This window comes from Opisthorchis viverrini, assembly GCF_000715545.1.
Source record: "Opisthorchis viverrini unplaced genomic scaffold opera_v5_556, whole genome shotgun sequence".
Lineage (NCBI taxonomy): Eukaryota > Metazoa > Platyhelminthes > Trematoda > Opisthorchiida > Opisthorchiidae > Opisthorchis > Opisthorchis viverrini.
The window spans coordinates 1-15,433 of record NW_008752215.1 but is presented as its reverse complement, the minus strand read 5'-3'; the positions used below and the strand labels follow the sequence as shown (position 1 = coordinate 15,433).

General features: G+C 45.9%; 1 protein-coding gene across 1 annotated transcript in view; it reads right to left on the bottom strand.

Annotated features, from left to right (window-relative positions):
* Positions 1 to 14,904, bottom strand: part of T265_15500 (hypothetical protein) — a gene marked incomplete at both ends in the record, with an annotated part of 28,402 nt that extends 13,498 nt beyond the window's left edge. The window contains 2 exons of the mRNA XM_009178419.1: positions 2,383 to 2,593; positions 14,777 to 14,904. Coding sequence (XP_009176683.1) covers positions 2,383 to 2,593; positions 14,777 to 14,904 — 339 coding nt within the window. The remainder of the gene's footprint in view (positions 1 to 2,382; positions 2,594 to 14,776) is intronic.
* Positions 14,905 to 15,433: the final 529 nt, after the last annotated feature.

Sequence of the window (15,433 nt, the reverse complement as noted above, 5' to 3'; positions counted from 1 at the left end):
TGGTTGAAGGGTCGTAAACCACAACAAGGCCTTTTTGGGGGGGGGGGGGCAGCGCGACCAGCCCTCCCTTTCATTGCACAGTAAATTAAGTTGAAATTGCTATAGACTAATTAGAGAGACCTGGAAAATATGTCATGACAACCCCCTTTCGGGGCTGAAATTTCAGATTTTCCACGTTGTGAACCACCGCATTCTCCGTTTCTATCTACCGAAATTCCGTCAAACGTAATGGCCAATCTCTTGTCGCTTTTCTGAATGATTTCTCCCAACCCGTGCAGGTGATCAGTGAAAGTCATTTGGATGTCCACGAGTTAGAGCACACGCCAACGGACCAATTGATATCCAGTGTCCATCCAGACGACCAATCGTATTCGAAGGTCACTGACCGTCAGCGCTAAATGTGATCCTGGTTCACGTGCATATCACTGCAACCAATAAGGCTGAACATGCCTGTTACATATGCGTGCGTATAAGCAATGCATGCAAGAGGTTTGCCAACCGCTCCCCTTTCAGTTTCGCCGAGCTGAGCCTCTTTGGTTCACTGTATACATTGTCCAGGACCCATAAATACATCACTGCTCTGCCAGCTTCGATCTTTGTCAACCGTGGGTATTCCAGTATCGATTAGAACTACTCCAAAATACTTGCAAAGCAACTCAGTGGTCATTTTAACGATCCAGAACGTTCCGGAACAGTACAGCAAATCCTGAGTCACATCAATTCAACGGCAGAACATTTGGGCACAGCTATTTCCAATAGGAACTGCTCCCAATAAAATACTCTCATTTGGATTTCCCACTTCAAGGTCTAACTGATCCCCTTTTCCACAAGAACGCCATATTCATGTATAGACAGTTTCAACATCTGGCTTGCTTTGAAAGTCACCTAATGGAATCTGCAGTGGCGCTGAAAAACCCCAATTGTTAATCCATTCTACATAGACAAGGCGAATTACATGTGAGTTTCGATTGCGTAAGCGTGAAGAACAGTATGCACCCTCGACAGGTTGGTTGGTACAGTGCTTGTGCAGCTGGTCGCTAGTTCGAGTCCACCTCCCTAGGTCTTTGCGCTCAAGCTACTGTACTTGAATTTGTCATCTCAAACTGATGGCCATTCATACAGTCGTTCGGATTTGACCCACTCAGAAAAAGCTGACCCCAACTTAAACCAGTTGGATCAATTTCTTCCTGGGGGAGGGGACCACTGGAATGGTCAAGTCTTTTAAAATAAATGAAGTTGCAAAAAACTATGACGCGTAGGTTTTGAGTAAAGATATGCTTCGGTGAACCTGAAAACTAAAGGTAAAATGAAGGATAAATCGTTAACGACTACTGCCTAAAAATGTCGGCACAAAGGGACACATTTTCCGGGAAACCGTTCCTTACATACCTAAAAAAGGTGCTTGTTATTGACTCAAGTAAGTATTTTTCGATGTTGCACGCGAAAACTTATATACAGCCTGACTTGAGTGGCGAAGTATAATGTGAATCCACTGAATGCATCCTTCTTACAGCTCAAGCTGTTAGTAGTCCGTCTGAAGAACATGAGATCCACCAACTGGTATCCCAGCTGGTCTTCCTTCATGGCCTTCCTCGTGAGTTAAACAAATGGTCACCGATCTCTGAGAGAAGACCAGACTTCACAGCTGGGCTCGCTGTATTGTAGAAAGGAGGCTGCACGGTGTCGAGACCTTCATTCCCATCGAAATGCTCAGAAAATACTATGTAGAAGCATCTCTGGGATTTGGACACGAAAAAATGACAACTTGGCACACCTTATAGGTGACGTTTCTTGCGAATTTCAATTCAAAAGGCATCTATCATTCCTTAATAAGTTCTCTACATAAATCTTGTATCTAACTGTCGTCCACGCTTCCGTACATCAGTGCCCGAAAAATAATAATCAACAAGGAACATAATAGCCTTATTGCAAACAAGCAAGTGCAAAAGTGACAAGGGTCTCGGGCTAGTTAAAAAGCACTTTGACGATGATTCAGGCTGTCTGATTGGCGCTAAGTGAGTACCGTTCATCATCGACCGTTCTTTCATGAGATGTCTGAACACTAATCATAGCCAGTCGCCTTTTTGTGAGATACCTGAGCGCTCATCATCGTTGGCCTTGCTTTTGTGGCGTGTCTAAACACTCGTCAACCACTGACGACCTGATTGACTGGCCTAAATGCTTGCTGGCTTCTCTATTCAGATCTTGGTGGAGTTTGAAGGCCTCAGTAGGTTACGGGCATTCATGGATTATTTCCAGTAATCTGACAACAGACAAATTAAGTCCGCAGTGCCCGAGTGAGAGCTTCTTATCTTCAGCCTTTTCGAAAGGCCGCACTTTTGTTCTCGGCGTATTTTTCCCTCGAAACACACAGAAACTCACCCGAAATTGCAGATCGCCTTCAATGCCTGTGTCAAAATCGTACATAGCCACAGCGTGGGGCCTTCCACGAGACATCCTAGGTTCCGGCGTACGCTGTTGGTCTTGTAGCGAATCTAACATTGGTTCTGCGCCGTTTTCGACCGAAGAGCACAGACTGAGTTCACTCGACGTAGCCTTGTCCAAAGGTTTGCCTAGATTGAGTTGTGCTGCACTAAAAAATGGGCATTTACAAGTAAATCATCACGGATTGGTAATGGATCGAGTTGAGACCAGCATCGTAATGAGGGGAAAGAATCGCTTTAGTTTCATCTCGAGTTGGGTCACATTTGCTACATTGTGTGAGGACTTGGTGAGGTGTGTCGGAATTCGGGCTGTATCTTATCGGCTTCCCGCTGAATCTAAAGGAGTAAACATGCGCGTTCTCTAGTTATTTGTGCTAACCCTTGGTAGCATTCAGAGGGGGGACCTCGAGCATTTGAAAACTCACTGAGTTGTCATCTCGACAGTTACCTTTATCAAGATCGTGATGATTGACAGTAACTTTTGGATTCTTAAGCCGTTATACTGTCATTCCAGATAGTTTATGTGGGGCGATATTGCTTAATTCGTCTCGTGTAATTGTTATTTGAAATCGATTTGTTTTGACTCAGCTGGATTTTCAATGGTAACGAGTTTTTTCTTTCGGATAACCAGCCTGAGGAGAATTTCAAATAGATTACAAGTTCACCCAGGTTTTTCACGACAGTCCCATCCCGATTCGTGAGAATAGAACAACAGACGGTTAGTAGTCGATGGGTTTCTTCGGAAAGCAATCACCAATGACGAAGTTGAAGAATAAGAGTCAAAGAGGGCGGCCTTGTCGGACACCACTTGATTTAGTGAGCTCAGGCGAGAGCTTCCCATAGACCTTCACACGGCCGCGGCAGATGGCGTACAGCGCCTTAGGGAGCCGCCCGGGATTACAAAACTCACTCATTTGTCAGTTTGAAAGGGTACCTTAAACCAACATGTTGCGCTTGCAGTCACCACTGCAAACGGAATTGAATTTTCCAAACGTAATGCACTACTCATAGGGTTTCTGAAAAGTCTTTTAGGATTCTACTTGTTTGATCCAGCCACTATCCACCATTGAAGACGCCACAGCAAGAAGTCCGCTCTCCCGGTAAGGGGAACTTCTTACCAACCAAAGCTACACTGGCCCCAACGTAGGTTATGTGAAACAACCTCAGTTTTTTTTACTTGTCAGCCTAACAAGCGCGAGTTAGGGGAAAACAAAGCTCGCAAAATATGCCTGATGAGTGCAGCTGACTGTTGACTTGGCTGCGCTGTTGCTATGTGAACCAAAATGACCAAGTAAGGAACAAATTTAAAGGGGGTCCAATTTAAAGCTCGGATTGGTTCCACAGTCGCTTCACGTCGCCAGTTCAGCTTGTAAAACAGCCTACAATTCACATTGACCGTTGAACTGTTTGCACATCACACGAGGTAGTTTCCGTGGAACGTCAGAGTGGTCCTATAATTCTATAGTACGGTATCAAAGTCATTTATGCACAAAAGCCGAAGCGCATCCAACACCTGAGGTTCGTCAGCTACATTCAGAGAGGTAGTTGGAAACTGTTGCACATCCAGTAGGGCTGATCTACAGTGTGCTGAAAAAAATGGACCGAAAAGTTTGTTTACTACCGCCTTCCCGACATCCAACTAACACACGCGACTTTGCACACCATCTAAGTCTTTGTGAAGTTCAGATCTGAAATAACTCGTCACAATATATGAACTAATCACACTCCATAGGTTTTGCTGACTTAGCCACGTGCTCTGTATGCCAGTCGACCGACTTCCTCGAAAGGCTTTTCAGAAAACAACGTGAAGGGTGGAAACGAACCGGGAGAGGTCACACAATGACTTACAGCGAAGTACAAAAGCCAGTACCAGGAAACTCAACTGCGCTGGTCATTGCCGTCACCCTGGATGGAGACCCCGAGACAGGCCATACCAATGGTTAGAGACATTGTCAGACATGGCCTAGTCGCGCCTTCAATGGCGCTCATGCATCCAAGCTATTGCCTTCAATACATAGCTCCCCTGCGAGTTCCCCCCACTTAAGAGTCCACTGACAATGCAGTATTTACACACCAATTTATCAGCTACCGACTTCAATGCGCGGCTACCTACCCCACCTCCCCAAATCATCGGTGAATGAAACCGTGGCAGCTACAACCACTATACGACAAGTATGTGGTTCTTACAGATGCTAGTCATGATGATGACGGCGATGACGATGATGATGATGATGGCAGTGCTGAGGAGTGAACAGAATACCAGTAAAAAAAGACGGTCTGCGCGCCAGAATCACAGTCTGGAAGCTTTTTGCAATGAATAAACAAACGCACAAACCAATATTAGAAACCAAATTTTGATGTACAACTCAGTCGTACTCGTGGACCAGAGTAGATGCAACGCCTGAATCGGGTCCTCTTTCAAGGACTATGACCTGGTTTTGCGACAGACTCACCTGAAACTCAGCTGAATCTCTCGTTTGTGGTGTTTCCATGCTGTCGAAGAATTTTCAGCAACCTTATGAGTAGTGCATTCCGTATGCTTCATTAGACCTATGAAATTTCGAATCTCGTTCAATTTATTCTATACGTCCCGTCTACCTCCAATATACTGTCACGCCTTTTGGACATGCCCTGAGATGAAGGTCTCCACAGGGCCTGAAACTAAGCCTACACGAAATGCAAGGCAGTCTCGTCGGAATAATTGAAGCTCAGAGGAGGAAAGACCGTGCGGCTCTGACAATTTCACGCTACTAATAATTAATAAGTAGCTCAGAGGTGGAAGTCACGACGGGTAAAGCCTGGATCTGAGAAGTTGTCACTCGAAGAGCCGGTCAACACAGGACAACGTGATGTGGATTGCGTGATCGGAGGATGAGTGGAGCTAGATTCTGTCTAAGTGCGAGTTAGTCACACTGTTGATCAGCCGCTTGTGGCCGAACTATTTAGTGCTCGCACCACTAGCCGCGAAGTCGCTCATCACTGGAGTTTCGTGAGATGCGCACTAATGATGTTTCCCTGTAAGGACAACACAGCTGCACAGTGATTCTCGGCTCTTCATCGCAGAGTAGTTCCAGTGGCGGGGCGAAATATCAGTGAAAAATTTCATGTTTATCAAACTTTGGTCTTCGGTCATGGATAAAAGTTTACATGTACTTTCACTGTGTTACGGTCAGATATAGAAAAAAAGTGCCGTGCCCCATTTTAATCTAGTACACTTATGAGTAACACTCTTGTCTGGTTAACTGGACTTCTACTCCTCATTTGTTGACATCGCATTGGGTCGCATTGGTTGACTAATCTGTGTTCTACTCCCACATTCACCCTCAGATCGATATAGCTCGCCTAGGCTAAGTTACTGTGGGGAAGGCGGAGCACTTGACACCGAATGTACCCCGATGAAATTGAAGAAGAAACGACCAAATATGAGTAATGTAACGTCGAGAAATGACTGTTTGGTAGCGGAAGGCGCCAGGGTAGAATCGTGCCTTGAACAAAACACTTTCTACCTTTTTTGGGATAACGGGAAGGTTGGGGAGCAATAGATTCGGGTCTGGCGCTTGGTAAATCTCACCACCAGTGAGACATGCTGAGAGTTGAAACCCAGTCAACTGATATACTATGAAATCCAAGTGCTTCTACTCGTCAGCGCAGACAGGATGTACCCAGGTCGTCGCAATCGATCAACAGCTACACCTGTCTAAATAAATCCACATAAATCTTCATTGGTGAGCTTTCCTCGTTCAAAGGTGTAGGAGTTGGAAAGGGCTTTGAAAAAGCGCGGTTATCCAGCAGCTATGTTAGTAACTTCCGCCCCTTCTGATGGTCCCTCCCGAACAGAGTAACTTCCGCCCCTTCTGATGGTCCCTCCGGGATAGGTTAGATCGAAGGCTAACGGGTCACGTGCCCAAAGCATATGGGCCGTAATTGACACATACTCACATGTTCCCATAGTAATAAACTGTATTTTTGTAATCATTGTACCAGCACCCTCGAAATTATACAGCATAGTTGGATGCTAGCGCCAGAAATGACTACGTTGCCCTTCATTTGTAGGTAAAACTGAAATCGCTGCATACTCTTACGTCACCTTCAGCTAAGGATGATGAAGACAAAGAAATTTGGTGATTTCTCAAAAGTCATAACCCCTAAGTGGTCGTCGGCTTGTTCGCTGAGCTAGGCAATTTGATTGTAAACATTTTAGCATCAATCGATCAATCGACCGACCGACCAACCAATCAGTCACTCGATCAATCAATCAACCAACCAATCAATCAATCGCGTAACCAGTCGTCAGTTTATTCTCAGGAGTTAGAGCGTATTGGTGAGCCGGCAGAATCGTCCAACCCAACAACTTATCATAACAGGAAGTGGGCCCCGGCTAGCTGCACTTATCTAGGTTCACACACGCGTACCACCACTCAGCGCTGCGATCTGCGTCCTAACGACACACTGATGATGCCATCTCGTTTTCAACTAAACGATCTATCTCGGCGAACAAACCAGTGGCAATCTGGCAAACCACCTAAGCTAGCAACACTCTCACTCAATAGAAGATAACTCATGACAAGTGTAACTCTACGAAGCATCCGTCTGTGCTACCACACTTCACCAATCAGCAACCAGTTCATCCAAAAAAATTGTGCATTCTCCTTTTTTTATGCAGCCCACTTCACATTCAGCTAACTGGCACGAAAGCTCAACTTCTACCCGACTGTCATTCGGTCACGTGTGTTTTGACCGCACGCTGTGGTGTGTGAGTCACACAGTGTGCGCACCAGGTGCGTGTGCTTTGAAAAAAGACCTCATGAGCTTAATTGATCAATAGGGCTGCAGCGACTGCAGAGTGGCCAGTCGAGTGGTCCCAGTCGAGTCAGAATCAAATTGGAATTAGAGTAAACATGGTCTGGTTGTGAATTACATTCATTCACACACCGATTCGGTGTCAGGTGTTGATGCTTGCGGGATTTTTGGTTTCGTAGACTGGAACGAACGATCGTCCTCCTGTCCTGACGGACTCACGCACTGGACTCGCCTTCGGCCTTCTGAAAGCTCATCATCAGTGCATATCCAATGGCCGTGCCGGGGTTCGAACTTCAGACATCTGTAAGGCCAGGCTAGCGCGTTACCACCAGCGCACGCTTTATTCATCCGAATTTTTACGTCTGAACCGGTGAACATGTTCGCGCGTGAACGATGTGAGCGTAACACCCGACACTTCGAACAAGGACCCGGTAAAATAGCTTGGTTGTGTCGGTCGATTTGCCCGCCAGTCAGGTAGCGCCACAAGAGCTTGAAAATTGCTGGACACATTTTGTCTCAGTTTTTGGTGGTTGTTGGATTTTAAAACATCATAAATGAGAGATTCAGCATTTCCTATCTGCAAACGAGTGTGTTTCACGAACTGCATCCAATTCGGGTTCAAGTAGAACGTAAGGTTGACGGAAATTCGGGGACTGCGTCTAGTTGGTGAGCCCGTGCGTGATGTGTTGAGGCGTTCTCAGCAACCTTGTGAATATTGCTCCTTCGAGAGAATATGGGGATAGCTACATGGGTTTGAGTGCAGCCTAGGGTTTAGTTCTTCTGGTTCGGTTCACGTGATGACCCCTCTTGAACGTCGTTTGCACTTTTTGTCCGTCTTTGTGGATGATCTAGTGCTCCGATAGTTGTGTAAGAGAGATTCTGTGGACTTTGGTCAGGTTGGGATTTCCACTCACCTGTTTTTGCTAATGATTCCAAAGCGAAACGTTGCCCAACAATAAATCTACCGATTGTTGCCAAACGTTTCGGAAAACTTACACTTATTTGGGATCATCCACAGTACTCACCTCGTCGACCTCGTAACGTTCTGGTTGCTGAGTAATGCAATCAATCCGTGTTTAGACGGGATTCAGCGCCATAAGCCTTTATTCTCATTGTTGACGTCACGCGCTTCACTACGACTTCTCAAGGGAAGGACAGTAGGACCTAGTGGATTGCACTCCGCTCTGAGCATGGTGCTCAAATTCTGTGGATAGCGAGTGGAAGACTTGACTTTGTGATATCATCCTTTGTCCGGGTGATCAGTGTAGTTCACCTACTTCAAAAAGATCGGTTGCAGTGACAAACAAGCTTCTTACTCGGAGATCTATTTTGGTTGATCTGCGTTCACAGCGTTTACTGGCTTCTTTTCCGCCTTAGTACACGCCCTGTACACAAACTTTAGTCTGTTGGATTATGGTGTCAATGACCCAGATATGTATTGGCAACTCTAGTTGCATGGGTGAGCGATTCAGCCATAAACAGCCATCCAACATTCAAGGCGAGTGGCACGTTTCCGCGCGCATTTAATAACCGAGTGTCCACTCAGGAATCGGTTGGATGGGATCCACATTCGTGTTGAGAATTTCTCGGTGGTCAGATGCATGATGGAGCCTCAAACTCAGCGACTCCAATGGTGGATTATACTCCAACGTAGTTCTGTAGGTTCGTATCTTAAGAGAAATGGCTGCGGTGGATACTACTGATGAGGTTTGTGAGTAGAATATGGTTTTCTCATAAATCCGCTTCGCGTCTGTTGAGAAGTGAGATTTATTACGGAATTGCTTTGTAGCATTCATTTAAATTTGAGTGATAGTCAATGAGTATCCAGACGCGTTCGACAGGAAGACGGATGCTCAGTTTTTATAAACAAGATGCATATGAGAGTTTTGCTTCCCTGTCCAGTAGATAACCTCGCAGCGAAGGCCTTCTTCCTTCCACGGGTACTGACAGAACCGCCTATCTTGAGTAGGAAAGAACAGGTATATATGATACCGACATCAGGTGAGTGTGAGTTAATTTAATTCACATCTCGCATATCAGAAGCATTCAATAATCTTGCTAAAAGAAACCTCTCAATATCTGTCGCTCAGAATCCACGTGTTTCCAGTCAGCTGCATGCTTCGGTCTTCCAAACCGAACAGTCTAATTCTATTGAGAGTCTATAAAGAAAGAGGATGTGACAAGNTCGTGTGCGTCTGCGAGTTGCTTTTGAAATAGACGTTGTGCTGGACTCGTCAGGAGTTGATTCGTAAGACACATTAACCGAATCAATGTTCATCAGGTGACGGTTTTAGTCAGGTGATATATGAAATATATCACTGGTGAATTCGGTATATACGATGTACTTGTTACACACAGTGGGTTTTAAATCTCAAGGTCAGACCATCACTGTATAGTCTATGGAGCACAGATTGTGTCCTGCAATGAACTGATTATTCAAGGGAATCATCAGAAGCTGCTGACCAAAAGTGACGCCGAAGCGGAAGAATCCTTCGAGTATAAGTTGGGTTCAATCGGGGAAAAGCGCGACCAAACTATGGCCCCAGTCAGTCTAGCGAGTTGTCTTCATCTCAATGACAGAAAGATCAAGATTTGATCATGGTGTTTCAGTTCCACATTTCATCTCGCAAGACAAAATCAACTTGAACCGGAGCACTTAGAAGAACCTCGCCAACCTCCAAAAAGACTCAGACGTTCAACCTTTTGTGTAGGAATTTGAACATTACTGGGCAAATCAAATGAGAACTGAGCCTCATTGGTGTGATTTGTTTGAACTTATCCAGGGCCCGATGAAAAAGAAAGCACGCCTAAAAAGACCTGTCCAGTTTTTGTGCACGGATGTCATTGTAACCCACGGACTCCATCTTCAGATGTTGGACAGTCATTGTCTCAGAATCATAGCTCGTGTGGGTTGGTGTCGGCGAATCCGTAACGAGGCAGTTAGAAAGCGCGTTTTCGGTTGTGCAACGGGTACTTCCATTGAAGAAGCTACGTTGGTTGAGACATGTGTTGCGTATGCCAAACCATCGTTTGCCGAAGAGAGTGCTGTTTCCCATGCCCAAACCAGAGTGGCGTAAGCAGAGAGGTGGCACACCCTTGACTTGGCAGAAGTGTATGAAGGATATCACGAAATGCTTGGGTGCTGTCGGTGCTACTCGCCTTCCAGGATAGGGGCCGCGTGATCCTCACAGTGCTTGGTTGAAGATATTACAAGATATGGCTGCCAACCGATGTCAGTGGCGTTCTTGTTNTGATGATGATGATAATGATGATGATGATTCGGATGATGATGATGATTCGGATGATGATGATGATGATCATGATGAGTATGATGATGATGACGGTGATGATTATTAGAACTCTTGAAAGAGGAAGGAAAGCCTTCGATTATCTAGTGAGGTCATTCAAAACCCCTACCCACTTCACAGTGGACCTCAAACACGACCTCGTGCAATTGAAACGAAATCCCTCGACCGACTCCAATAGTGATTTAGCTTGAGTTAGTTGATTGGTCCTCCTTCCGGCTTAAATCTTGACCGACCTCGTAACCTAGTCACTTGGCCTGACGAAGCTTTAGTGTCAAAAGCGAAACGTTGCCCTGTAGCAAATCTACCGGTTGTTACTAGGTTTATGCGAAAAAGAGACAGTGTATGTTCTTCGACGCAGTATGCAGATAATGTTAATAAGCGTACATCGAAGGTTTGATTAGTGCTCACTCATGAAACCATGCACAGCTAAGGGGGCCACAGAATAGTAGTTTGGTTAGCCACTCTTGTTCTGTGCAAGCAAACTTCGAAAGGTGACCTGGAGGAGTATTCAGAGTGTTGCCAAAAAAAGAAGTCAGTCAGCGTTGCACGATTCACAAGGTTGCTAAAAACTCTTCAACAGCCCACGACCGGTTATGCCGTTCTTGGAGCTCATCAGGTAGGTGTGGTCCCTGAGTTTCGATCAACCTTCGGTTCTCCTCGAATACAAATTGTAGGAAATATGGCTTATACGCTCGTATGCACAGCGATTTGGTTTTGACGGAAGACTCACCTAGAACTCAGCTTAAGAACGAGAGATTCAGCTCTGACTTGTTAAAGGAAAAGTGCGGGAAGTCTGACTAAACGGCATTCGTGCGTACCACCATGAAGAATGACCAGAAACCGACGATAGCGACGACTGCGTCTTACTGTCAAGCAAACTGTCGTGTACCTGAACCTGTCGTTTCAAGAACCACCAAAGCCCATCTCTACATTTCCACCTTTGGGCGTTTGGGAGATAGTATTGTCTGGTCCGGTGTAGAAGTCACATTAAGGACACATCAGAGGAAATGACATATCTCGGTTGTCATTCAAGTAGGCAGAGACGTAGTGAGCCAACAGCAAATTTCTAATTCCTAAGTGTGATAGACAACAGACATCCTCGGTAGCTCGGTCGGCGGAGCATTCTTCCGAGGACATATTCCAAAGGTGTGTAACTGAACTCCTCATTCAACCTGTTGAAACCGTGGAGGAGCAGACGACTGGGAATCTGTGTATGAGAGCGCCGGACTCTTCCGATTCTCGTTACCACGTTTGGAATAGAAGCGTGGAACATTCACCGTTGTTTCCAGCGACTAGAACGAATCTGATCGACGTCCACCAGTAGTTGTACCTTTGTGCATACACAAGGAGGGTGGAATGCGATGTCGGCATGGTTGAAATTATAGCTGAATGGTTGATTCTACATCCATTTATTGTATTTTTTGCTCCCGTCTAGGTATTTACACACGCCGCAGTTTGCAAAAGTCGATAGCAAAAGCACAGATCCCGGCACTCGACTTTGAAAGGCTGACTATCGAAAACGATGTTTTTCTAATCGATGAAACCATATCTCTCTTTTATTTTTTGTGTACCCTCTACATTCAAGAAGAAAACGCACCGAAGAACCGCGTACATTCAGTGAAGAGAACATTAATCAGATGTTCTGTGTTTCACCCAGTAACCTTGATTCAACCTCCACTCAAGTTGCATGAAAACGCAGTTAAAATGGGCTTGAATGACGAATGTTGGGGACAAATTTTGCCTGTGTGCATGGTAGCACTGTCGGTTTCCCACCCAAAGCGATATGCACCCTTCGTTTCGTGAATACGTGGTGCAATCTCACTTACTTTTCGTTCCAAGACTTGCCTAAATTTCACAGCAGTTAGTGAACCAAACAGTTGTGTGGTTCGAAGTCCTCAGATGCATTCCGTCGTGAATCGTATCACACAGCAGCGCGCCAGATACCAACAGATTATATTCAGGTGGTGTGTGTGTCTCTAGTTTAACTTGAAAACCTGATTATCAGCTCTGGACCGTCGGCCAAAAACGTGGCCCCTACGCGCCGAGGATCTCCAAAGGCTTTCAGTGTTTGACCATCAATGTCTTCGGAGCATTGCCCGAGTCTGGTTAGAATATCGGATCAGTAATGCTGAAATACGTCGAATGGTATTATGAAGAAACTAGTCACCCATGATAGATGAACTGATCACACTGTATAGGTTACGCTGGCATGGTCACGTGCCCGGTATGCCAGTCGACCGACTTACACAACCACATGAAGGGTGGAAACGAGCCAGAGGCGGTCAAACAATAACTTGACAGCGAAGTATGAAAGCCAGTACCAGGGAGCTCAGCTGCGCTGGTTACTGGCGTATTCCTAGATGGGGACCCCGAGACGAGCCATATCACTGGTTAGAGACATTGTCAGACATGGCCCAGTCGCGCCTTCAGTGGCGTTCATGAATCTAAGCTATTGCCTTCAATGCATAGCGCTCTTTCCAATCCCCGCACTTAACAGTCCACTAACAGTACTGTTTTTGCGCGCCAGTTTATCAGCTTCCGCCTCCGGTGCGCAGCTACCTACCCCACTTCCCCGAGTCATCGGTGAACGAAACTGTGGCAGCTACGACCACTGTACGACCAGTACGCGGCACTTACAGATGATAGTCATGATGATGATGGCGATGCTGAGGACTGCAAAGAATAACAGTAAGGAAAGACGGTCTGCGGGGCAGAATGACATCTTGGAAGCTTTTTCAATGAATAAACAAATGCACAAACCAATATTAGGAACCAAATTTTGATGTACAGCCCAGTCGTACTCGTGGACCAGGGTAGATCCAACGCCTAAATCGGGTCCTCGTTCTTGAACCAGGGCTTGGTCTAAATCGCGTGGCGCCGTCAATCCTTTAAGGAAGGTCTCTCATTTGTGCGGATAACCCCGACGCAATGTTGATATGATGGCCAAAATAGGTAGACGAAGAAGAATTCCGTCCAAAATGTTGTAGAACTAATTCGGAATGTCCGAAATGTACCCTCGCAATTGATGCCAAGCTCCAATTCTACTCGGACAGACTTCACTGCAACGTTAGTCTAATGAGTAACTCTTCGAGATCACTTCTGTGGGTGTTTGGATTGGCGGTGGCGGTTTTCAATGAAAATGTGGCTGCACGGCTGCATTCACGAGTTTCCTCAATCCGCTGAAAAAACCTTCCATCCTCTTGCATAGCAGGGGAAAGAAAAACCGCTTATTCTTTGCGACAAATCTCACCTCAGATCGAAAACAAGTTTTCCAGGGTTGCACTATGAACAGCTCTCTCCTTGTTCACGGAGATGGCAAGTACCAAACAGACTGTCTGTAAGAGCATCGCTGCTAAGTCCCCGAGGAAGGAACTTGTGACCGAAACTGCACGCAAGAGTGCACTTGTTGCCGGCGGTGTGTAATGAAACCCCATCTCTGTAGGCTTTGAACTGTAGGACCTTGTGATACTTGCCGTTACCAGAAGTCTACCGAGGTGCTCATCGGCAAACTGTCATTTCAAAGCCCGGCAGTGTCTACGGCACTCTACTGCCGGGTAAAATGTTTGTATTGTACTGGACGGACACCGTCTACACAGTTTCACAATAACCTGGTTGTCTGGTTACCAAGACGTCAAAGAAGACGCCATTCATCAGCAAAATTGATGTTTAACGGAGCGACAGAGCAGTTCTTCGTTTTGACAGCACCAGAGAGGGCGATGGCAATATTTCATTTAACGGCTGACGCAATCAAGCAGTATTTATCGACCCCTCAGGTTAAATCGATCTCGTCTTGCACGATGAAGTGTCAGCTGTTACGCATACACCAGTCTTGTAGAAGAATATCCGCTCACAATGACGTCATTCGATGTAATAGCCATTATCCGCGCGTGCACTCAACGTGGAAGTACAAGTTAGCTGCACAGTCAAACGCAACTTGATGGGAAGGTCTTGAATGGATTGAGGTGCGTTTGAAACCCCATCGGAGACTTTGGGAGGCCTACTACCTTAGAGAGTAAGCTTATCGATATTGGACCAATGAGTGGGGGGACATGAGAGCTCCTTTCAATGGCAGTACCGGAATAATTACGTGAGACTCGGCGGAAAATGGCTAAACTTAAACCATTCTACCTGATAATGGACAAGCTGGAAAAAGGCGTTTAGCCCATAGTTGGGCTCAATGGCGTTCACTGATTGGAAAAATTCAATGAACTGGGTTGCACTTACGTGCGCGGACTGTTGTTCGGCGTCCACGAACGAAATCGGTGGCTGGTCTCGGCGGACGCAGCTCGAATGTGAGCGTTGGGCAGACCGGGAACAGCAGGTCGAAGCAAATGCCGCTGGAAATAATCCGCCTGCGGAAGTAAAAATGATAGTTCAAGGAAGCACAGGAGGTTAGCGATTGAGAACTAAGTACAACATACCGCTTAAGCAGTTTGTTTCAGAGTAAGTTCCAGGATGAAAAAATGCAGTAGTGTTTAGACTACACATAATGGCACAGTGACCATTTTCTTCACAGACAGAATAGAAACAAACTATTTGTATCCGGAGTTCGAACCCATGCGTCGTGAATCAAATGCACGCTTCAAAACCATCTGGCCTGGGCTAGTTCCTCCGATCCATCGTTCTCACCAGTTCTGAGTGGTGCTTCAAAAATGGGGACGGCTACAGAATGGAAGCCATTGTAGAGCCTCATCCGAATTTTGATTCATGAAGCTGTACAACAGACCTTACTACATACTGACAAACACTAATAAGTGTTTATTGGTCATTCTTACGTAAAGTGGGATAGATCGACAAGCAGATGGTTCTAAGACAACTGTCTCGTCAGCAAGCGGTTAGGGTTAGCCACTAACTGAAGATAACACACTAGTCATAAGGTTG